The 24,935-nt window shown below is 58.8% G+C and overlaps 1 protein-coding gene across 12 annotated transcripts in view; it reads right to left on the minus strand.

The window, feature by feature from the left end:
- Positions 1 to 24,847, minus strand: part of LOC145339620 (uncharacterized) — an 83,289-nt gene extending 58,442 nt beyond the window's left edge. For 2 of the 12 annotated variants that reach the window (XM_080184130.1, XM_080184126.1), the window contains exons 1-4: positions 14,820 to 14,985; positions 7,626 to 7,699; positions 1,184 to 1,319; positions 611 to 725 (exon numbers count right to left, since the gene is read on the minus strand). In XM_080184130.1, the coding sequence (XP_080040256.1) occupies positions 611 to 725; positions 1,184 to 1,293 (225 nt within the window). In that variant the 5' untranslated portion in view covers positions 1,294 to 1,319; positions 7,626 to 7,699; positions 14,820 to 14,985. Of the gene's footprint in view, positions 1 to 610; positions 726 to 1,183; positions 1,325 to 7,625; positions 7,700 to 10,970; positions 11,185 to 14,819; positions 15,132 to 17,881; positions 18,055 to 24,767 lie in introns of those variants that run through there. The other 10 variants (XM_080184131.1, XM_080184120.1, XM_080184123.1 and 7 more) reach the window with 9 other exon arrangements.
- Positions 24,848 to 24,935: the final 88 nt, after the last annotated feature.

Here is a 24,935-nt window from a genome sequence, read left to right on the forward strand (position 1 = left end):
GAGAGAGAGGCACACAGACGGAGAGACAGAGACACAGACAGGCAGAAAGATACACAGAGACAAGAGAGAGGCAGAGTCACAGAGACAAAGACACACAGGGAGACGGGGAGAGACAGACACAGCGAGACCGAGAGAGAGAAAAACACACATAGACAGAGAGAGACAGGGACAGAGTGAGAGAGAGACGGTGAGACAGAGACAGGACAGAGAAGGAGAAAGACAGACAGACACAGAGACAGGGGGAGGTATAGAAAAAGAGAGAGACAAGGAGGAGGCAGAGGAAGAGAGACAGAGTGGCACAGTGAGTTAACACTGCTGCTTCACAGCCCAATGATCCTGGGTTCAATTCCGACCTTGAAAACGACTGTCATTTCCCCCATATTGGTGTGCGTTTTCTCTGGATGCTCCCATTTCCTCCCACAGTCTTAAGATGTGTCTGCTGGGGGATTAGCAGAGTAAATACGTGGATAGTGCCTGGGTAAAATGCAGTCGGAACGTTGCTGCAGACTTGCCACAGAAGACCTGCGACCCCCCTGGGCAAGTGGGGATGCAGTCCGAGGTAGCCTGGGGAAGGGGCGAGAGAGAGAGAGAGAGAGAAGCGAATTCTCACCTTGCTGTTGGGGGGCAGGATAATCCCCTTCTTGAAGTCGAAGTAGGTCAGGTCGAGCGAGTCTCCAAAGTATTTAACCAGCTCCACTTTGCTGCGAAATCGCTCCGCTGTGGGACTGCAGCAGATAGAGAAAAAGAGTAAGGTGGGCCAGGGGCGTGATGAAGAGGAGGAAGTGGGGGAAAAGGCGGAATGGGGAAGGGGAGGTTGGGAGTGGTCGAAAGAGGAGAGACAGAGATTACAATGATTAAAACTAGGTGAATGGTCGCAGTCCCAGCAGAGCGAAACATCAGCACCATGACTGTGTTCAAGGGCAAATCTAAACCTAATCCCTGATCGGTGCAGTGAGGCCAGGCGAGGAGGGAGACAATCCCCCTCAGCACCCCAAATGTGAAACAGCGTTGGCAGGCGCTGATGGGGGCATTCGCACTCATTAAGTGTCGGATCTCTCTACCCTCACCTGTTGTGTTCCTCGTGTAGTGTCAGGTATCCCCACTCCCACACCACTCTGTACTTCCCCACCCTGCGCTGCAGCCCCAACCCCACCCTGCGCTGGACCCCTACCGCGCTGTGTACCTCATGTAGTAAGTGTCAGACTTCCCGATGGTGGCTCCGGATCTTCGGTAAACCTCACGGCGTTTCCAACCCACCGGCAGCACCGGGCATTCCTCCCAGCCCTCCGACATGGTCAGCAGATCAGATCCCCTCAACACTGCACCACAAGAGAGAGACAGACAGAGAGAGGCAGACAGAGACAGAGAGAGAGAGAGACAGACAGAGAGACAGACAGACAGACAGACAGAGGCAGAGAGAGAGGGATAGAAAGACGGAGGGAGAGGGAGAGAGAGACGGAGGGAGGGGGGTAGAGAGAGGGAGGGAGGGGGTGGAGAGAGGGAGGGAGGGGGTAGAGAGAGGGAGGGAGGGGGTAGAGAGAGGGAGGGAGGGGGGTAGAGAGAGGGAGGGAGGGGGTAGAGAGAGGGAGGGAGGGAAGGGGACAGAGGGAGGGAGGGAAGGGGAGAGAGGGAGGGAGGGAAGGGGAGAGAGGGAGGGAGGGAAGGGGAGAGAAGGGAGGGAGGGAAGGGGAGAGAGGGAGGGAGGGAAGGGGAGAGAGGGAGGGAGGGAAGGGGAGAGAGGGAGGGAGGGAAGGGGAGAGAGGGAGGGAGGGAAGGGGAGAGAGGGAGGGAGGGAAGGGGAGAGAGGGAGAGGGTGGGAGGGAGAGAGGGTGGGAGGGAGGAGAGAGGGAGGGAGGGAGAGAGGGAGGGAGAGAGGGTGGGAGGGAGGGAGGGAGGAAAGGGGAGAGAGGGAGGGAGGGAGGGAAGGGGAGAGAGGGAGGGAGGGAAGGGGAGAGAGGGTGGGAGGGAGGGAAGGGGAGAGAGGGTGGGAGGGAGGGAAGGGGAGAGAGGGTGGGAGGGAGGGAAGGGGAGAGAGGGTGGGAGGGAGGGAAGGGGAGAGAGGGTGGGAGGGAGGGAAGGGGAGAGAGGGTGGGAGGGAGGGAAGGGGAGAGAGGGTGGGAGGGAGGGTGGGGGGGAGGGTGGGAGAGAGGGTGGGAGGGAAGGGGAGAGAGGGGGGAGGGAGGGTGGGAGGGAGGGTGGGAGGGAGGGTGGGGGGGAGGGTGGGAGGGAGGGTGGGGGGGAGGGTGGGAGGGAGGGTGGGGGGGAGGGTGGGGGGGAGGGTGGGAGGGAGGGTGGGGGGGAGGGTGGGGGGGAGGGTGGGAGGGAGGGTGGGGGGGAGGGTGGGAGAGAGGGTGGGAGGGAAGGGGAGAGAGGGTGGGAGGGAAGGGGAGAGAGGGGGTGGGAGAGAGGGTGGAGAGAGGGGGGGAGGGGAAGGGGAGAGAGGGGGGGAGGGAAGGGGAGAGAGGGGGGAGGGAAGGGGGAGAGGGGGGGAGGGAAGGGGAGAGAGGGTGGGAGGGAAGGGAGAGAGGGGGGAGGGAGGGGAAGGGGAGAGAGGGGAGAGAGAGGGGGGGAGAGGGTGGGAGAGAGGGTGGGAGGGAGGGTGGGAGGGAAAGGGAGAGAGGGTGGGAGGGAGGGTGGGAGGGAAAGGGAGAGAGGGAAGGGGAGGGAGGGTGGGAGGGAAGGGGAGAGAGGGTGGGAGGGAAGGGGAGAGAGGGTGGGAGAGAGGGTGGGAGGGAAGGGGAGAGAGGGTGGGAGGGAGGGTGGGAGGGAAGGGAGAGAGGGTGGGAGGGAGGGTGGGAGGGAAGGGAGAGAGGGTGGGAGGGAAGGGGAGAGAGGGTGGGAGGGAGGGTGGGAGGGAAGGGGAGAGAGGGTGGGAGGGAGGGTGGGAGGGAAGGGGAGGGAGGGTGGGAGGGAAGGGGAGGGAGGGTGGGAGGGAAGGGGAGAGAGGGTGGGAGGGAGGGTGGGAGGGAAGGGGAGAGAGGGTGGGAGGGAGGTGGGGGGGAAGGGGAGAGAGGGTGGGAGAGAGGGTGGGAGAGAGGGTGGAGGGAGGGTGGGAGGGAAGGGGAGAGAGGGTGGGAGGGGAAGGGGAGAGAGGAGGGAGGGAGGGTGGGAGGGAAGGGGAGAGAGGGTGGGAGGGAGGGTGGGAGGGAAGGGGAGAGAGGGTGGGAGGGAGGGTGGGAGGGAAGGGGAGAGAGGGTGGGAGGGAGGGAGGGGGAGAGGGGGAGGGGGAGAGAGGGGGGAGGGGGAGAGAGGGGGTAGGGGGAGAGGGGGAGAGGGGGAGGGGGAGGGGGGGGAGGGGGGAGAGGGGAGAGGGGGGAGAGGGGGAAGGGGGAGAGGGGGAGAGGGGGAGGGGGAGGGGGGAGGGGGGAGAGGGGGAGAGGGGGAAGGGGAGAGGGGGGTGAGGGGGGAGGGGGGGAGAGGGGGGAGGGGGGGAGGGGGGAGGGGGGGGGGAGGGAGGGGGAGGGGGGGGAGGGGAGGGGGGGGAGGGGAGGGGGGGAGGGGTGAGAGAGAGACAGACCAACGGGGGGGGAGGAGAGACGAGAGGGGGGTGGGGAGAGAGACAGACAGACAGACAGATGGGGGGGGGAGAGAGAGAGAGAGAGGGGGGCAGACACAGCGAGGGAGAGAGAGAGGGAGAGAGACAGACAGAGGGAAAGAGAGAGAGAGTGCGAGGCGGCAGAGGGAGAGGCAGCAGGGATAGGGAGGATAACGGAGAGAGAAAAGAAAATCAGAATTAAATCCAAGCATATCTCAAACATCAAGGGGAAATGAAAACAATGATTTTGTTCCCATTGCTTTGCCAACAGCCCCCACGGTGAGGAAATGGTGGACAAAGTGGGTAGGCCATTTTATACAGAGTAACAGACATAGTGTGGTCGATGTGGAGGCGTTTCCTCTTCATATACACAAGGCTGATTCCTTTAAAACCCCCACCCCTGTAAAAGGCCCTGTCAAAGTCTGCGAGGGAAATGGGCTTTGAGCTGGAGTCTGGGTCTCCCCAAGGGGGAATGCTGTTTAAAACTGTGACACTGGGGGGGAGGAGGCAGCAGTTGGGCAAGAGGTTTCACATTGTGAGATCCCGTTCTGAAGGTCAAGTTTATTCCTGTGTCACGGTGAGGAATAAATAAGATTTAAATAAAATGAGGAATTTAAATTTCACCAGTTGCCACAGAGGGATTTGAACCCGTATTTCCCCTCTCCAGGGTGTTAACTAGGCCCTCTGGATTATTAGTCCAGGGACATTACCGTTACCCTCCTCCGGATCATAATGCAGAGACCCAGGTTAATGCTCTGGGGACCCGAGTTCAAAATCCCCACTGACAGATGGTGAAATCTGAATTAAGTTAAAATCCCCAATTAAGTTTAAGTATTAGTGTCACAAGTAGGCTTACATTAACACTGCAATGAAGTTACTGTGAAAATTCCCTAGTCGCCACACTCCAGTGCGTGTTCGGGTACACTGAGGGAGAATTTAGCATGGCCAATGCACCCGAACCAGCACGTCTTTCAGACTGTGGGAGGAAACCGGAGCATGCGGAGGAAACCCACAGGGACATGGGGAGAATGCGCAGACTCCGCACAGACAGTGACTCAAGCCAGGACTGAACCCGAGCCCCTGGCGCTGTGAGGCAGCAGTGCAAATCACTGTGCCGCCCCAAACTCAAAAGTCGGCTGTTGTTTAAAAACCGGTCTGGTTCACTAATGTCTCCTTTTAGGGAGAAGGGAATCTGCTGTCCTTACCCCAGTGTGGCCTACACATGACTCCAGAACCAAACCCCTCCCAAACTCACACAGGAATGGAGTTGACTCTGAAACATCCCTCTCTGAAATAGGACTGAGTCAGACGCTGAGTTCAAGGGGCAATTAGGGATGGGCAATAATTGCTAGGGCTTGCCCCGTGACGCTCACACATCCCATAAAAGAGAGTAAATAAAAGCAAGGCAGTTAATAATGGTGCTTTCAGTCAGCACACCCACCCACCTCCCGGAACTGGAATCATCTCTTTCAAGCGACCTTGTGTTTTCAGTCCCGGGGTGGGGAGGGGGCGATTGATGGTGGGAGCAGAACTAATCGTTTGTCGTGACAGGAGAGGAATGGGGCTTTCTTGCACGATGCTCTGACGTCTGCATTCTGCTGGAACTGGCAGCAGGGCGTGCCATGCTTCCCCACCCCTGTCCCTGTCGCATCCAGTATGCCTCCGCACGGTGCTGGAGGCGCAGCCTGACCACAGCACTGTGAGAGCGCTCCAGTGTGACTTCCTCTGATAAGGACGCCTTGCTCAGCAGGCGAATCACTGTGCTCAGGCAGGCCCTGTCGCCACCGCTTGCAAAGCAAACGTAGCTTAGCGAGTGGTGAGAAAGGCTTCCCACCCCACCCTCCCACCCGATCTGTCCAGCGGCTCACCCCACACCCATCCACTGCCATTGAGGTGGCCCAAGTGGAACATGAAGGTGGGGAGGGAGGGTGAGAGAGAGACCTCCCTTCTTCAGGGACGTGCCTTCCCCCTCCCTGAGATCCACGATTTTATCCTGGCTTTGACCCGCGTGGCTTCGTGACACTGTATTCTCCGCAGCCTGCGTTCCCAGCCACCTTGCACCTCGGTCTGCCCTGAACCAAGGGGTCCTCTGGCGCTAAAATCACCCGAAACCCGAGAGTTGCGGACTGGTGTGCGCTCAGGCCCAAGGACTGCAGGCTGAGGGACGCCTTCAAGCTTTTGGAGGGGGGGACGGACGGAGGCAAAGAGGTCGCTTTCTCAGGCTCTCCCTCTCCATGGCACGGCAAGGAGCTCTAAGTAATACAAAACCCTCCTCCTGGCCACCCACAACTGGGAACACACAGGGTTGAATACAAACATGCGGTGTAAACATAACCCGCCTTGGCATACGGACTGAGGCACCGCCAGTCAGACACTGAAGGAGACTGACTCACATTGAAACATTGCCAACTCAGATTTGAACGTTGCACGATGCACACTTACACACATTTTGTCGGGTAATATGCAAAGCACGCAAGCCAAAATGCTGGGCAGGGCCGGAGGGGGGAGGGAGGTATGGTTTGCTTTCCCATTGGGAGGGAACAGCCCTGCTGGTGAAGAAACTTCTCCTCACTTCAGTTCTAAAAGGTTCACCCATTATCCTCAAACTATGACCCCTTCGTTCTGGACTCCCCCACCATTGGGAACATTCTTTCTGAATCTACCTTGGCTAACCCTGTTAGAATTTTATAAGTTTCTATGAGGTCCCCCCGTCACTCTTCTAAACTCCAGTGAATATAATCCTAAACTGGCTTAGTTCCTCTTCATATGACAGACCTGGTTAAACCTTCGCTGTACTCCCTCTATAGCAAGGACATCCTTCCTCAGATAAGGACACCAAAACTGCACACAATACTCCAGGTGTGGACTCAACAACACCCTATACAATTGCTGTAAAAACATCCCTATTCCTACACTTAAATCCTCTCGCTACGAAAGCCAATATACCATTTGTTTTCTCTATGGCCTGCTGTACCTGCGCGCTTTCTTTCAGTGAGTGATGCATGAGGACTCCAAGATCTCACTGAGTATCCACCTCTCTCAATTTATACCCATTCAAGTAAATAATGTCTTCCTATTAATGCCACCAAAGTGGATAACTTCACATTTATCCACGTTATACTGCACCTGCCATGCAGATACCCACACATTCAGCCTATCCAATCATACTGGAGCATCTCTGCATCCTCCTCATAGCTCACCCTCCCACCTAACTTTATATCACCTGACAATATAGACATAATACATTCAGTTCCCTCTTCCAAATCATGAATACATAATGTGAACAGTTGGGGTTCGAGCACAGATCCCTGCAGAATCCCAGTAATCAATGATTGCCAATCAAAAAAAAGACCCATTTATGCCAACTTTTTGCTTGCAGGTTGCAGAGATAGGAAGGGTTGTACAGGCTGGAGGAGGTTCCAGGGATAGGAGGATTGTAGGGCTGGAGGAGGTCACAGAGATAGGGAGGGTTGCACGGGGCTGGAGGAGGTTACAGAGATAAGGGGAGTGTCGGGGCTGAAGGAGGTCACAGTGATGGGGAGGGTTGTAGAGGCTGGAGGAGGTTACAGAAATAGGGAGGGTTGCACAGGCTGGAGGAGGCCACAGAGATAAGGGGAGTGTCGGGGCTGAAGGAGGTCACAGTGATGGGAGGGTTATTGGGGCTGGAGGAGGTTACAGAGATGGGAGGGTTATTGGGGCTGAGGAAGTCACAGTGATGGGGAGGGTTGTAGGGGCTGGAGGAGGTCACAGAGATAGGGAGGGGTGTAGGGACTGGAGGAGGTTACAGAGATATGGAGGGGTTTAGGAGCTGGAGGAGGGTACAGAGATAGGGAGGGGTGTAGGAGCTGGAGGGTGTTAGAGACAGGGAGGGCTGCACTGAGGGAGGACATGTGTGAAGTCAGAAACAGTGAACAGCCTCTTCAACACCCTGACCAATTCTGAAGCCAATGCTGCTGTCAAGATGAGTAAGGCGTGACCCAGGCTGGCAGATGTCCAGGTCAAAGACCCACAGCAACGAGTTTTACCCTCCTTATTCGCACCATTTTTGCCATTAGATTTGCTGGAGAAAGTGAAAAAAAGGTGGAATTACCTTGTTCTTGTCTTCACTTATCTTCTGAAACCTGAGTGCATTATAATATTCACTTGATGCAAGCATCCAAATCCCTAAAACCACAAAAAAATCACTCCATCAGACATCCACACTTTGCCCTCTGTGACCATTGGCATCTCGGGGTCCTGCAGCTTGCATCAAGGTGCATAGACTGCCTAAACTGTAGGTTCTAACCCCAAATCCAACTGTACTGTGGGAGAGTCAGTGCCAGGGGAGCGCCGCACTGTGGGAGGCTCAACACTGAGGGAGCGCCGTACTGTAGGAGGCTCAGTGTCGAGGGAGTGCCATACTGTGGGAGGGCCACACTGTAGGAGGCTCGGTGTCGAGGGAGCGCCATACTGTGGGAGGCTCAATGCTGAGGGAGTGCCGCACTGTGGGAGGCTCAGTGCTGAGAGAGCGCCGCACTGCGGGAGGCTCAGTGCTGAGGGAGCGCCGCACTGTGGGAGGCTCAGTGCTGAGAGAGCGCCGCACTGCGGGAGGCTCAGTGCTGAGAGAGCGCCGCACTGCGGGAGGCTCAGTGCTGAGGGAGCGCCGCACTGTGGGAGGCTCAGTGCTGAGGGAGCGCCACATTGTCGGAGGGTCAGTGCCGACGGAGTGCCGCACTGTGGGAGGTTCAGTGCCGAGGGAGCGCTGCACTCTGAGGGCCCCAGGTGACTGTAGAACATCGTATCACTACTACCATGGAAATATCCCTCAAACAACATCCACAAGAAGATAGATAAACTCAGTCTCATTAGTTCCAATCGGAATCTCTGATCCACAACCTGTTTGCTTCCGATTGTGATGGGATTTTGAGATTCAACCCCGTACAATACTGCTTATCATTGGGCTAAGGACTTTCCAGTGCTTCAAGCTGAATCACAAGCACCAAGGCACTGCCAGTACATCTCGGACATCCTGAAAGGCTATCATTTTTAAACACCCTGCTCTGACACGTCCCTACTGGTTGTCCCCAGCTTCCAATCCGACTGAGGTGCAATTTCCTGTTCAAACCACTAGTGCGCTCCCTTGGCCTGCCTGTGCTTGTCTACATCACTGAACAACCGGAGGGCAGACACACCAACGAGAACCATCCCAGCATTATCACAACCGCACAAAGCTCATCTTACAGACTCACTCTCATTTCCAAATCCAAACGTCATATGTTTGAGCCCGTGCTCCAAACACCCGATCCACACAATCCAGGCACTGGGTCAGTGCCGAGGGAGCGCCGCACTGTGGGAGGGTCAGTGCCGAGGGAGCGCCGCACCGTGGGAGGATCAGTGCCGAGGGAGCGCCGCACCGTGGGAGGGTCAGTGCCGAGGGAGCGCCGCACCGTGGGAGGGTCAGTGCCGAGGGAGCGCCGCACCGTGGGAGGGTCAGTGCCGAGGGAGCGCCGCACCGTGGGAGGGTCAGTGCCGAGGGAGCGCCGCACCGTGGGAGGGTCAGTGCCGAGGGAGCGCCGCACCGTGGGAGGGTCAGTGCCGACGGAGCGCCGCACCGTGGGAGGGTCAGTGCCGACGGAGCGCCGCACCGTGGGAGGGTCAGTGCCGACGGAGCGCCGCACTGTGGGAGGGTCAGTGCCGAGGGAGCTCCGTCCTGTTGGAAAGTCAGTGCCGAGGGAGCGCCGCACTGTGGGAGGGTCAGTGCCGAGGGAGCGCCACACTGTGGGAGGGTCAGTGCCGAGGGAGCGCCGCACTGTGGGAGGGTCAGTGCCGAGGGAGCGCCGCACTGTGGGAGGGTCAGTGCCGAGGGAGCGCCGCACTGTGGAAGGGTCAGTGCTGAGGGAGTGCCGCACTGTGGGAGGGTCAGTGCTGAGGGAGTGCCGCACTGTGGGAGGGTCAGTGCTGAGGGAGCACCGCATTGTGGGAGGGTCGGTGCTGAGGGAGCACCGTGCTGTCGGAAAATCAGTGTCGAGGGAGCGCTGCACTGTCGGAGGGGTCAGTGCTGAGGGAGCGCCGCACTGTGAAAATCAGTGTCGAGGGAGCGCTGCACTGTCGGAGGGGTCAGTGCTGAGGGAGCGCCGCACTGTGGGAGGGTCAGTGCTGAGGGAGCACCGCATTGTGGGAGGGTCGGTGCTGAGGGAGCACCGTGCTGTCGGAAAATCAGTGTCGAGGGAGCGCTGCACTGTCGGAGGGGTCAGTGCTGAGGGAGCGCCGCACTGACGGAGGGTCAGTATCGAGGGAGCACCACGCTGTCAGAGGGGTCAGTGCTGAGGGAGTGCCGCACTGACAGAGGGTCAGTATCGAGGGAGCACCACGCTGTCGGAGGGGTCAGTGCTGAGGGAGCGCCGCACTGATGGAGGGTCAGTATCGAGGGAGCACCACGCTGTCGGAGGGTTCAGTGCTGAGGGACTGCCGCATGCCAATGCCGAGGGGTGTTGAATTGGAAGAGCAGCAGGGTGCCTGGGGGTCCGACAGTGAACGCTGGAGAAACGACCGAAATTAACTATGGTATTATCTCACCGCCGCTCGTGAGATCTTGCTCTGCGCAGAGCTGGCAGTGTGCTTCCTACATGAGCACGCTGACCTCTGCTTCGACAAGTCCTTTCAGTAGCTGTGAGGCGCTTAGGTCCGTGCCTCAGCTTGTGAAAGAGGCTGGAGGAAAAGGCTCCACTCTCTCTCTCTCGCTCTCTCTCTCCTCTCTGAAATGACAATTGGCCCATTCATTGCACGGGTCACTGGAGTTAACGCGATTGCAATGAGTCGCTGCATCCAATGCACATCGGCAAGCTGAATGACAGGCGGGGGAGAAACGCGACAGGAAACCTCCAGCTGCCTCATGCCCAACCTCACAGTTGTCCGTCACAATTCAACCCTCCAAGTTCTGGAATCAGAGAGAGAAGGGACCGAGTCTCAGTCAATACCCACTGGTGGGGTGCATGTACCCGGACACACCGGTAGGTGTGAACACACATACACACACACACGTGTTTGTGGGGGTTTGGTCAGCGGCGACACTCCCTGCAGTCAAATAGCCCTGAGACACTTGTCCTGTGTGGCAGGTGTTGCCTGGGGAGAGTGGCAGCTCTGCCTCCCTCCCCCAAGGTTGAGAGGCCCGAGGTGGAAACGACAGCAAGGGGAGGTGGGGAGGCAGGCAGATAGTGTGACCGCGCTGAGCTGGAAGCGTGCGACTCTGGGAAAGTACCCGAGGACAGAACACAATCGCTGCTGCGGAGAGGCTAGACCGACAGCGCAGTGAGGCAGCTCAAAGATCCAATACACACACACACACACACACGCACACACACACGCACACACAAACTCCCACCCACCCACTGGGAGCGCTCAATCAAACACATGTCTCTGCCACCCCCGACCACAGAGGGACGGTTACAGTACTCACAAGGCTCGAGGGAAAGTCTGCGACGCAGCCGTGGCCACAGACAGCTCTCAGCACTGATGCTAGTGTGCAAGGAACTGCACGGGTTGTACAGTCACCACCCCCTGACATCTGGTGGAAGCAGTGAGAAGCCAGCAGGGCCTGCTGACTCACACCCACACCCTGGAGTTCACTTAGGGGCCGCCCGAATTGCTCGTCGACCTGTCGTGCGTGTGTCTCAATAGTCCGGGGGTTGTAGGGCGTGGGGGGTGGTAGTAGGACATGGGGGGGTGGGGGGGCATGCCGAGCCCCGGATACCACACACTTCATTCACTCAACAATTCCACCCCCTCAAACCCGCTGCCAAAATTAAGCCAAATGTCAGAGGGTCAGTGCCAAGGGAGTGTTGCAGAGTCCGAGGGTCAGTGCCGAGGGAGTGCCGCACTGTGGGAGGGTCAGTGCCGAGGAAGTGTTGCAGAGTCCGAGGGTCAGCGCCCAGAGAGCACCGCACTGTGGGAGGGTCAGTGCCGAGGGAGCGCCGCACTGTGGGAAGGTCAGTGCTGAGGGAGCGCCGCACTGTGGGAGGGTCAGTGCTGAGGGAGCGCCGCACTGTCACAGGGTCAGTGCTGAGGGAGCGCCGCACTGTCACAGGGTCAGTGCTGAGGGAGCGCCGCACTGTCACAGGGTCAGTGCTGAGGGAGCGCCGCACTGTCACAGGGTCAGTGCTGAGGGAGCGCCGCACTGTGGGAGGGTCAGTGCTGAGGGAGCGCCGCACTGTCACAGGGTCAGTGCTGAGGGAGCGCCGCACTGTCACAGGTCAGTGCTGAGGGAGCGCCGCACTGTCACAGGGTCAGTGCTGAGGGAGCGCCGCACTGTCACAGGGTCAGTGCTGAGGGAGTGCTGCACTGTCGGAGGGTCACTGCTGACGGGGTGCTGCACGATCAGAAGGTCAGTGCCTTGGGAATGCCGCACTGTAGTCGGAGGGTCAGTGCCATGGGAGTGCTGCATTGTCAGAGGATCAGTGCCGAGGGACTGCAGTACTGTGGGAGGGTCAGTGCTGAGGGAGCGCTGCACTGTGGGAGGGTCAGTGCTGAGGGAGCGCCGCACTGTGGGGAGGGTCAGTGCTGAGGGAGCGCCGCACTGTGGGAGGGTCAGTGCTGAGGGGAGCGCCGCACCGCGCTGTGGAGGGTCAGTGCTGAGGGAGCGTCGCACCGCGCTTTGGAGGGTCAGTGCTGAGGGAGCGCCACACTGTGGGTCAGTGCCAAGGGAACGGTGCACTGTGGGAGGGTCAGTGCCAAGGGGAAGCCGCACTGTGGGAGGGTGAGTGCCGAGGAACGGTGCACTGTGGGACGGACAGTGCTGAGGGAGTTGGATCTTTCTGGCAGACGTGCCATTCCCCTGGCCAATGTGTCCTCTCAGGTTGAGATAAATTGGAAATGAGTAGGGGAGTGGAGAACTCCACATTTTATAGCTTGGTTGCCTCTCATTATTTCCGACTTTGGTGGACACCCTCCAACTGTAAAGCAGTACGCTGGGCAGTTGAAACGACAAATAAACCACTTCCCATTGGTGCAAACCTAACAGCCTGAAGGATGAAATCTCCTACCCAGGCCACCCGGTGTCATGCAAACCAGCCTCTTTACAAAACCAGCCATGCTCGGGCAAGCTCTCAGAAGGAAGGAAGGAAGGAAGGGTTAATGTTCACTGACGAAAGCACAAATAGACAGAGGAGGTCATTCAATAAAAACAAAACCCATACACAAACCAACCATACAGGAGAGAGAGAGAGAGAGGCAGAGAGAGAGAGAGAGGGGCAGAGAGAGAGAGACAGTGTGAAGTAAGAGGTAAAGGGAGAGAGAGAGGGGGGGGCAGAGAGACAGAGAGAGAGAGAGGGGGGCAGAGAGACAGAGAGAGAGAGCGGGAGAGGCAGAGAGAGCGGTGGGGGGGGGCAGAGAGAGCGGTGGGGGGGGGCAGAGAGAGCGGTGGGGGGGGGGCAGAGAGAGCTGTGGGGGGGGGCAGAGAGAGCGGTGGGGGGGCGAGAGAGCGGTGGTGGGGGGGCAGAGAGAGAGCGGTGGGGTGGGCAGAGAGAGCGGTGGGGGGGGCAGAGAGAGCGGTGAGGGGGGAGAGAGAGCGGTGGGGGGGGCAGAGAGAGCGGTGGGGGGGGCAGAGAGAGCGGTGGGGGGGGCAGAGAGAGAGAGGGCAGAGAGAGGAGGAGGCAGAGAGAGAGAGAGAGGGGGGCAGAGAAAGAGAGAGAGGGGCGCAGAGAGAGAAGAGAGGGGCAGAGAGAGAGAGAGGGGGGCAGACGAGAGAGATGCACAGAGAGAGGGGTGTAGAGAGAGAGAGAGACGGAGGGAGACCGAGACACAGAGAGAGACAGACCGAGACACAGAGGGAGAGGGAGAGACACAGAGAGAGGGGGAGAGACACAGAGAGAGGGGAGAGACACAGAGAGAGAGAGAGAGAGATGGAGAGACCGAGACACAGAGAGAGAGAGAGAGAGGGAGAGACCGAGACACAGAGAGACAGAGACCCAAGCCAAGACACAGAGAGAGAGAGAGAGAGAGACAGAGACACAGAGAGAGAGAGAGAGACCGAGACACAGAGAGAGAGAGAGACCGAGACACAGAGAGAGAGAGTGACCGAGACACAGAGAGAGAGAGAGAGAGACCGAGAGACAGAGAGACCAAGACACAGAGAGAGAGAGACCCAGACTGAGACACAGAGAGAGAGAGAGAGACCGAGACACAGAAAGGGAGAGAGACCGAGACACAGAGAGAGAGAGAGACCGAGACAGAGAGAGAGAGAGAGACGAGACACAGAGAGAGAGAGAAACGAGACACAGAGAGAGAGAGAAACCGAGACACAGAGAGAGAGAGAGACCGAGACACAGAGAGAGAGAGACAGACCGAGACAGAGAGAGAGAGAGACCGAGACACAGAGAGAGAGAGAGACACGAGACACAGAGGGGAGAGAGAGACCGAGATACAGAGGGAGAGAGAGACCGAGACACAGAGGGAGAGAGAGGCCGAGACCGAGACACAGAGAGAGAAACCACGACACAGAGAGAGAGACCGAGACTCAGAGAGAGACAGAGACCGAGACACAGAGAGAGAGACCGAGACTCAGAGAGAGAGACCGAGACTCAGAGAGAGAGATCAAGACTCAGAGAGAGACCGAGACACAGAGAGAGAGAGACCGAGACACAGAACCGGCAGAGACACAAACATGGAAAGGGGGGAACGGGCAATTGAAGGGGAGGGGCGACAGAGTGAGAACTGACACACAGGCAGATTGAGAGACAGAGTCATAGAGTGGGGCGAGGGCATGGGACGGTGAGTGTGCGTGAGAGAGAGATAAGACAAAGTGAGAAATTGCTCGCGATACAGAGTGTGAGAGTGAGAGAAACAGAGAAAAAAGAGTGGGAGGAAGAGATACAGGGACAGAGAGACACAAAGTGAAAGAAAGCGAGGGTGCGTGCGAGAGAGAGCACGACACAGAGAAATAGAAACAGAGCACGAGACAGAGAGACATAAACAGTATGTGTGAGAGAGAGAGGGAGTAACACACACAGGGACAGAGGGGGAGAGAGAGAGAGAGAGAGAAAGACAGAGAGAGTGAGAGACACAGAGACAGCGAGAGTGAGAGACACAGAGACAGCATTTGTGAGAGGGAGAGAGAGAGAGACAGAGCGAGAGTGAGCGAGAATGTATGTGAGAGAGAGAGAGAGCGACACAGAGAAACACACAGCCTGAGAATGTGAGAGAGAGGTAGACTGGGGAATGGGGAGAGACAGAGAGAGAGACTCGGACAATGGTGAGGGTAGGTTGGAGGGTCCCTCAAGACCACCTGCAGTGAAACACGCGGACCACCTACTGCCAGTCAACATGATCAATGAATCCAGCACGCTGACATGTCCTTGCTGATCCACTCTGCCTCAGGCGCCAGGGAGAGGGGTGGAGAGTGTTGTCCAGGCAACCACACCCGAATAAGGAGCGGCAGAGTCCTGTTCAACTCCCCTCCCCCCCCTCCACCCGGGCAGAGCTGAGCACGGAGAGAGAAAGAGAGAGAAAGTGAGTCCGGGGAGCGTGTCGGTGACGTGGGTTACATTGCGATTTCCCCTACTGCTCACCCAAGGACCCATCAATCGTCTCACAGCCAATGAAGGAGTGTTTGCAAAGTGCAGTCACTAGTTTTAATGCAGAAAACGCAGCAGCCAAGTTAGGAACAGCAAGATCCCATAGTCAGCAATGATCAATCTCATAGATTTTGTTTTCTTTTAAAAAGTGACGTTGGTTGAAGGATAAATATAGGCTCCCCAGGACACAGGGGAAATTGATCCTCCAACAGTGCAGCGCTCCCTCAGCGCTGACATTCCCACAGTGCGGCGCTCCCTCAGCGCTGACACTCCCACAGTGAAGCACTCCCTCAGCGCTGACCCTCCCACAGTGTGGCACTCCCTCAGCACTGACCCTCTCACAGTGCGGCGCTCCCTCAGCACTGACCCTCCCACGGTACAGCGCTGCCACAGCACTGACCCTCCCAACAGTGCGGCGCTCCCTCAGGACTGACCCTCCAACAGTGCACCACTCCCACAGCACTGACCTTTTGACAATGCAGCATTCCCTCGGTGCTGACCCGCCAACAGTGCAGCACTCCCTCAGCACTGACCCTCCCACAGTGTGGCACTCCCTCAGCACTGACCCTCCCACAGTGCGGCACTCCCTCAGCACTGACCTCCCACAGTGTGGCACTCCCTCAGCACTGACCCTCCCACAGTGCAGCGCCCCCTCAGCACTGACCCTCCCACAGTGCGGCGCCCCCTCAGCACTGACCCTCCCCACAGTGCGGTGCTCCCTCAGCACAGACCCTCCCACAGTGTGGCGTTCCCTCAGCACTGACCCTCCCACAGTGCGGCGCTCCCTCAGCACTGACCCTGTGACAGTGCGGCGCTCCCTCAGCACTGACCCTCCCACAGTGCGGCGCTCCCTCAGCGCTGACCCCTCCCACAGTGCGGCGCTCCCTCAGCACTGACCCTCCCACAGTGCGGCACTCCCTCAGCACTGACCCTCCCACAGTGTGGCACTCCCTCAGCACTGACCCTCCCACAGTGCAGCGCCCCCTCAGCACTGACCCTCCCACAGTGCGGCGCCCCCTCAGCACTGACCCTCCCACAGTGTGGCACTCCCTCAGCACTGACCCTCCCGCAGTGCGGCGCTCCCTCAGCACTGACCCTCCCACAGTGCGGCGCTCCCTCAGCACTGACCCTCCCACAGTGTGGCGTTCCCTCAGCACTGACCCTCCCACAGTGCGGCGCTCCCTCAGCACTGACCCTGTGACAGTGCGGCGCTCCCTCAGCACTGACCCTCCCACAGTGCGGCGCTCCCTCAGCGCTGACCCTCCCACAGTGCGGCGCTCCCCTCAGCACTGACCCTCCCACAGTGCGGCGCTCCCTCAGCACTGACCCTCCCACAGTGCGGCGCTCCCTCAGCACTGACCCTCCCACAGTGCGGCGCTCCCTCAGCACTGTGAGTGAGTGTCGGGCTTGGATTATGGAACGCAGGAGGGAACGGTGGCTCGGAACCACAAATCTCTGCACCAATGAAGAGCAGGAGGAGAAAACGGGAAGCGGGAGGAATGTGAGCCGGGGACCTGGATCAGGCCGGGGCCGCGAAGGGGAAGTGGAACGGGATCGGCTGACTTGCAGAAGGAATTCTGCCCAAGTCAGGGACTGACTGGTGATGTGGAGAATCAGCCTGCTCGCTGACAGGCATGTGGGGAGCAGAATGGGGCTTTGCAATCCTGTGGAGACTCGCTTGCCGTTGCCTGCAGATTACAGGCAGGAAGTGGCTGCTTAACCTGCTCAGAACCGAGGCAGCTGACGCCAACTCTGTATCGAGTAAGCCTCTGCTTCTCCTGCCCGTAGAGCAACTGCCTCATTCCACTGCCGGCTTCGAGGCGGTCCTATTCCGTTGCGTGAGGCATCACCTTCCAGCAGAAAACCCCGCCACGTCCTATTGCTTCACCGTTTACTGGGGTCCCTTGGCTTCACGACATGTGCGCACGCCACAGAGCTGTAGTCCTGGCCCCTCCCTGCGAGCACCCTGACAGGAGATAGCGCCTGATGGGAAACAGGATGCCGCATTTCCATGGTAAAGTGGCACCTCACTCTCGACCGGAATCCTCACACGCAGTTGCATACAAACTGCATGAACACACTGCGTGCACATGCACACAGCACAGCACAGACGCGCGTGATGCACAGACGCTCACCCCTCACAGACGCCCAGATATGCAACCCTCAGCCGTACACAGGCAATAAATGCACACCTCTCATCAATGCCCAGACGCGCATCCTGCACGGACATGCACCCCTCACAGATGCCCACAGACGCGCACCCCTCAGAGTTGCCCACAGACGCGCACCCCTCAGGGACGCCCACAGACACGCACCCCTCAGGGACGCCCACAGACACGCACCCCTCAGAGACGCCCACAGAAACGCACCCCTCAGAGATGCCCACTGACACGCACCCCTCAGAGACACCCACAGACGTGCACCCCTTACAGACGTGCACCCCTCACAGACGCCCACAGACGCGCACCCCTCAGGAACGCCCACAGACGCGCACCCCTCAGAGACGCCCACAGATGTGCACCCCTCAGAGACGCACAAACCGCATAGACACAGAAGTGCACCCCACACAGATGCACACACCACACCAACATGTGCATGCCACATGCGTGTGCACACAGTACTGAGGGACCAAATGCAGAAAGTGCGCAGCCAGTGCTGGCCATTTACCGAGCGCAAGGACGGTGCACCAGGGCCAGCACAGCTCTCACCGCTTCCCCCCCCTCCCCACCAGAGTTTGATATTCTTTCTCACACTGTCCTTGGGCTGGGGGCTCGTTCTGCCAAAACACTTTCTCCCCCACCTCAGTAACTCGCTGCCCAAGACCTGACGACAAGACGTGAGAATCGCTCTGAATCTTGAGTGGCAACTTCCCCCTCTCCTCCAGACGTCGCTGAGTTCTCAGCCGTTCTCCAAAACAAAAAGAAAATCCCAAGGCTTGAAATCTGCGGCGGTGAGTTAGCGCTTCCAGCTGAGGCACAAAGGAATCCGACTCCCGGCTCCTTCAATTCTCTTTGCGAATGTAAACACTCGAATGCTGCTCCCCCTCCTCCACACACACACAAAACAACCCCCGCCCCGCTCCCTGGACACCTCCCGCCCCCTTCAGCGTCTCTCAGATTGAACTGGACTAACTTCCCAAGGCCTTGCGTCGCCGCTCGGAGAAATTAAACCATCTGCATTCGGGACCGACACTCGCTTTGCTTCTGTTTGCTCACAAGCCCACCCGTCAGCCCAGTCGGGACCCTCGCCCTGGACCCCAACCCTTTTCTTTCACAGGTGGCAGCCTGCAAAAGGTGTAGGGCACTTGCTGCGAGATGCCATCGTCTGACTGCCCTAACCTGCACACTTGCCACCGTGTCACTGACTGTCTCTCTCCTGATGTTAATCCAGCTCCCTCACACTGTCACTCAGTAACCCCTCTCCCCCCAGCACCCTGTGTTACTGACTGTCTCTCTCCTGATGTTAATCCAGCTCCCTCACACTGTCACTCAGTAACCCCTCTCCCCCCAGCACCCTGTGTTACTGACTGTATCTCTACTGATGTTAATCCAGCTCCCTCACACTGTCACTCAGTAACCCCTCTCCCCCCAGCACCCTGCGTTACTGACTGTATCTCTACTGATGTTGATCCAGCTCCCTCACACTGTCACTCAGTAACCCCTCTCCCCCCAGCACCCTGTGTTACTGACTGTCTCTCTACTGATGTTAATCCAGCTCCCTCACACTGTCACTCAGTAACCCCCTCTCCCCCCAGCACCCTGTATTACTGACTGTATCTCTACTGATGTTAATCCAGCTCCCTCACACTGTCACTCAGTAACCCCTCTCCCCCAGCACCCTGTGTTACTGACGGTATCCCCAGCTTCCTCACACTGTCTCTCTCACATCTCCTGTGCTGTCCTGGCAGCCTCACCAAGTGCCACTTCCAGTGAAGCATTCTGTTAGCGATCTCTGCCAAGTGCAAGATGGGAGGTGGAAGGAGTTTTTCAATATTGTGTGCGATTAAAAGGCCGGCCTGTGCCCACTATGTCCGCACGGCCCGAATAGCCGCTTGTCAAGACTTGTTGCGTCGACACGGTGGATGGGAGCAGTGTAAAATGGAGACCTTGGCAGGCGGGGTAGATAACATGTCAGTCACTGAACCGTTACACCATTCACCTCCGGAGCATGGCGAGGTACCGAGCCACATTCCCCAGCGCATCCCACAGCTCTCCGAAACAGTGGCTCCAGAATGCTCCCTCAGCCTGGCACTTTGATACGCCGACAATATCAGCAGACGGTCCTCATCCACCATGTGTTAAAAACAGCAGAGGCGGAGAGGGGAGAGGAGAGGAGACAGAAGAAGCGGAGGGCAGGGGTGACGGGGGGGGCCGAAGGGCAACAGGGGAAGACGGGAGGGGGGACCAAAGTGGGGAGGGCGGACGGTTCGTGTTTATCCAGGTAGTCGAGCTCAGTTGGATGTGATTTTGTGTTCTAATCCCATTTTTGCTTCATTATTCTGATGCCATTAATGGGGGGGGGGGGTGTCAGGCGGCTCTGTTGATGCTCCCCCGCGCTCTTTCTGTACTGCGCCCCCACTTCCTCCCTGCTCCATCCTCTGACACCACGAACAACCTTGACTGGATCCCCACCCTCCCAGCTGACTGTAACACTATCAGTCAGGCACAGCAGGAGAGGATACACAGTCAATGAGTCACTGCAAATTTCCTTTCAAAACGTAGCGTCCTTTTCCTCGGAAAATCAACCCCACCTCACGATGGATTGCAGGCAAGGCGCTGCTGTGTCGGGCTGAATGCTGGAGTAATGGGGGAACTGGAAAGGCAAGGCGGCAGGTGGTGACCATTTGGGATTCCTTATTTAACCGAGGCTCAGTGGTTCTCACACTTACCTCGAGTCCTGCGATCAATCGTGCACTGCAGAGACTAGAACCCACCAGTCCGCTTCCATTGCTGAGGGAGCGCTGTACTGTGGGAGGGTCAGTGCTGAGGGAGCGCCACACTGCAGGAGGGTCAGTGCCGAGGGAGCGCCGCACTGCGGGAGGGTCAGTGCCGAGGGAGCGCTGCACTGTGGGAGGGTCAGTGCTGAGGGAGTGCTGCACTGCGGGAGGATCAGTACCGAGGGAGCGCCGCACTGCGGGAGGGTCAGTGCTGAGGGAGTGCCGCACTGCGGGAGGGTCAGTGCTGAGGGAGCGCCGCACTGCGGGAGGGTCAGTGCCGAGGGAGCGCCGCACTGCGGGAGGGTCAGTGCCGAGAGAGCGCCCACTGCGGGAGGGTCAGTGCCGAGGGAGCGCCGCACTGTGGGAGGGTCAGTGCCGAGGGAGCGCTGCACTGTGGGAGGGTCAGTGCCGAGGGAGCGCCGCACTGCAGGAGGGTCAGTGTCGAGGGAGCACCGCGCTGCGGGAGGGTCAATGCTGAGGGAGCGCTGCGCTGTGGGAGAGTCAGTGCCGAGGGAGCGCCGCACTGCGGGAGGGTCAGTACCGAGGGAGCGCCGCACTGCGGGAAGGTCAGTGCCGAGGGAGCGCCGCGCTGCAGGAGGGTCAGTGCTGAGGGAGCGCCGCACTGTGGGAGGGTCAGTGCTGAGGGAGCGCCGCACTGTGGGAGGGTCAGTGCTGAGGGAGTGCCACAGTGTGGGAGGGTCAGTGCTGAGGAAGCGCCACACTGTGGGAGCGCCGCACTGCAGGAGGGTCAGTGCCAAGGGAGCGCCGCACTGCAGGAGGGTCAATGCTGAGGGAGCGCCCACTGCGGGAGGGTCAGTGCCGAGGGAGCGCCGCACTGCGGGAGGGTCAGTGCTGAGGGAGTGCCACACTGTGGGAGGGTCAGTGCCGAGGGAGCGCCGCACTGTGGGAGGGTCAGTGCTGAGGGAGCGCCGCACTGCAGGAGGGTCAGTGTCGAGGGAGCGCCGCGCTGCGGGAGGGTCAATGCCGAGGGAGCGCTGCGCTGTGGGAGAGTCAGTGCCGAGGGAGCGCCGCACTGCGGGAGGGTCAGTGCCGAGGGAGCGCCGCACTGCGGGAAGGTCAGTGCCGAGGGAGCGCCGCGCTGCAGGAGGGTCAGTGCTGAGGGAGCGCCGCACTGTGGGAGGGTCAGTGCTGAGGAAGCGCCACACTGTGGGAGCGCCGCACTGCAGGAGGGTCAGCACTGAGGGAGCGCCGCACTGCGGGAGGGTCAGCACTGAGGGAGCGCCGCACCATGGGAGGGTCAGCGCTGAGGGAGCGCTGCACCGTGGGAGGGTCAATGCCGAGGGAGCAGGTTCCACATTCTCACCACTCTGGTTAAAGTAGGCAATGCCGCTGTGGCCGTGGGGGCTGCATGGACGAGGGGGTAGGTTCAAGGGCAGAGATTAAAATGCTGCACCTCGGGCAGCTAACACTGTTTTGGGAGGATCAGCCTCGAACCCTGCATGACGGATTAATTATTAACCGGTTGTTCAGCGCTGGTTAGCAGCCAGAACACACAAGAGCTATAAAGCAACCTACACGAACACGTTAGCGCTGACTTCAATCAGCAAGCCGCAGCTCTCTCCCACCCACACACACCTCCCACCCCCTCCCCCCTCTGACCGAGTACAGCTTCCAGCAGACACCACTCCCTCAGCTGCACGCAAGCCTCCGCCTCAATGAATGGCTGCTTCCCATTGGCCTGGGTGACTTGAGAGTGCCAGACTGCTACCCGACAGATAACCCGACGGGAAAATCCTTCCAGAGCCAACAACAAGCTGCATTTCTGTAGCCTCCGTAACTCGATAAAAGCTGCCCAAAGCAATTTGCAGGAGCGTTTTTTTAAGGCAGAATCTGACCCCGAGCCACATCGGGAGATATCAGGGGCACGCGACCGAAAGCTCAGTCGCAAGAGGTCGGTTCTTAAGCAGCGTCTTAAAGAAGGAGGTAGAGAGAGAGGAAGGTGGTGGGAAGGAGGGGTGTCGGGGGGGTGGGGGGGTGGAGGTTGGGGTGGGTGGTGAGAGAGGGAGAGAGACAGAGAGAGAGAAAGACAGAGAGTGCCTGACTTAGTGCAGTTTATAATTTTGTGGAGAAATGGTGGGTTTATAAAAAGTATGACCACAAATGACAAAATCATATCACTATTTACTCAGAGAGAGAGACAAAGAGAGAGAGAGAGACAGAGAGAGAGAGAGAGCGAGAGAGAGAGACAGAGAGAGAGACAGAGAGAGAGACAGAAATAGACAGAGATAGACAGAGAGAGAGACAGAGATAGACAGAGAAACAGAGAGCGAAAGAGACAGGAAGATAGAGAAAGAGACAGACGGAGAAAGAGACAGACGGAGAAAGAGACAGACGGAGGAAGAGACAGACGGAGAAAGAGACAGACGGAGAAAGAGACAGACGGAGAAAGAGACAGACGGAGAAAGAGACAGACGGAGAAATGGGGAGACGGAGAAAGGGGGAGACGGAGAAAGGGGGAGACGGAGAAAGGGGGAGACGGAGAAAGGGGGAGACGGAGAAAGGGGGAGACGGAGAAAGGGGGAGACGGAGAAAGGGGGAGACGGAGAAAGGGGGAGACGGAGAAAGGGGGAGACGGAGAAAGGGGGAGACGGAGAAAGGGGGAGACGGAGAGAGGGAGACGGAGAGAGGGAGAGACAGACAGAGAGAGAGAGAGAAGAGAGAGACAGACAGACAGAGAGACAGACAGATAGAGACAGAGAGACAGAGACAGAGAGACAGAGACAGAGAAGGACAGACAGAGACGGAGAAAGAAAGAGAGAAAAAGGGACAGAGGGACAGACAGACAGAGGAGGGGGGAATGCTGAGGGATTAAGGGAGGAAAGCTGAGTTGAAGAGTGGGGAGAGAGGGGTCTGAGGGGAAAGAGCAGGGCCGAGGGGGTGAGACCAAGGAGGGGACAGAGAAGACCTGGGGGGAGTGACAGAGTGGGGGGCCTAGGGGGGGAGTGACAGAGTGGGGGGCCTAGGGGGGGAGTGACAGAGTGGGGGCCTAGGGGGGAGTGACAGAGTGGGGGGCCTAGGGGGGGAGTGACAGAGTGGGGGGCCTAGGGGGGGAGAGACAGAGTGGGGGGCCTAGGGGGGGAGAGACAGAGTGGGGGGCCTGGGGGGAGAGACGGAGTGGGGGACCTAGGGGGGAGAGACGGAGTGGGGGACCTAGGGGGGAGAGACGGAGTGGGGGACCTAGGGGGGAGAGACGGAGTGGGGGGCCTAGGGGGGAGAGACGGAGTGGGGGGCCTAGGGGGGAGAGACAGAGTGGGGGGCCTAGGGGGGAGAGACAGAGTGGGGGGCCTAGGGGGGAGAGACGGGGGGGGGGGGGGGGGAGCGGCCAGGTTGTGGGGGGGGGGTAGATGGGGGAGGGATGGGGGGGTGCCGAGGAGGGAGAGACAGAGGGGGGGTTGCTGAGGGGGGAGAGACAGAGAGGGCCAACAGAATGTTTAACTGGGACAGTGTAGAGGGAGCTTTACTCTATATCTAACCCTGTGCTGTACCTGTCCTGGGAGTGTTTGATGGAGGACAGTGTAGAGGGAGCTTTACTCTGTATCTAACCCCGTGCTGTACCTGTCCTGGGAGTGTTTGATGGGGACAGCGTAGAGGGAGCTTTACTCTGTACCTAACCCCGTGCTGTCCCTGTCCTGGGAGTGTTTTGATGGGGGACAGTGTAGAGGGAGCTTTACTCTGTATCTAACCCCATGCTGTCCCTGTCCTGGGAGTGTTTGATGGGGACAGTGTAGAGGAGCTTTACTCTGTATCTAACCCCCTGCTGTCCCTGTCCTGGGAGTGTTTGATGGGGACAGTGTAAAGGGAGCTTCACTCTGTATCTAACCCTCTGCCAGGGTTGGGAAACTCCATTTCCCTCCAGTTGTGACATTGTTCACGCGATTAAAATGCAGAGCGCGGAGCAGACAAAAGGCTGTCCTGTTGCTGCCTTGGGGATAGTGCTGAGGCCCCTGGATGTATGCCTGATTGCACAGGGGCAGTAACCCTGAGCACAGTGCCCACACCATCTCCTGCCGACTGATTTAGTGTTCAAGCTACTTGCTGCCCACCTATCGCTGGCTGCCAAACGTTCCCAGGTGTTAGGGCGAAGCCTGCATTCTGCATCACCATTCAGTCACCCCTTCTTCAGCCCAAGACTGACATGGCAGAGCAGACAGTAACTGACATTCCAGCCTTTCCCACAGCACCCCAGCCCACACCGCCCTGCTGGCTCGCCCAGTTGCCATGGAAACCCTGTCGCCTGCAGGAAAATCCCTGTGGCAGCTTCCAACCCGACCGCCTCCCCAGCTCCAGGTCCCAATGCAACACAGATCCTCTGGAAACTAGAAGATCAATAAAATGAGCAAGAGCACAGCAGAGGGGGAAAGAGACAGATCCCAGACAGAACGCCACACTGTCGGAGGGTCAGTGCTGGGCGCGCGTACGCCGCCAGAGACCCGCGCACGCAAACAGAGACCCGCGCACGCAAACAGAGACCCGCGCACGCAAACAGAGACCCGCGCACGCAAACAGAGACCCGCGCACGCAAACAGAGACCCGCGCACGCAAACAGAGACCCGCGCACGCAAACAGAGACCCGCGCACGCAAACAGAGACCCCGCGCACAACGCAAACAGAAACCCGCGCACGCAAACAGAAACCCGCGCACGCAAACAGAAACCCCGCGCACGCAGAGACGCGCACACGCAAACAGAGACGCGCGCACACAAGGTGCATGCACAAACGCGTAACTCACCTCTACAAGGACTAGTTGACAGACACGCACGGAGAGTTGCCTGCACTCGACACGCCGCCTCGAGCATCAACAGGAACCCGACTTGCAAATCAAAACCTCGCTCCCTCCCTCCGCCCTTGTGTTTATCCACAAGGGCCACACCAACCACAGTAACCTGACACCAGAGGG

Source organism: Carcharhinus amblyrhynchos, unplaced genomic scaffold, assembly GCF_965287045.1.
Source record: "Carcharhinus amblyrhynchos unplaced genomic scaffold, sCarAmb.v2.hapA chromosome_573, whole genome shotgun sequence".
NCBI lineage: Eukaryota > Metazoa > Chordata > Chondrichthyes > Carcharhiniformes > Carcharhinidae > Carcharhinus > Carcharhinus amblyrhynchos.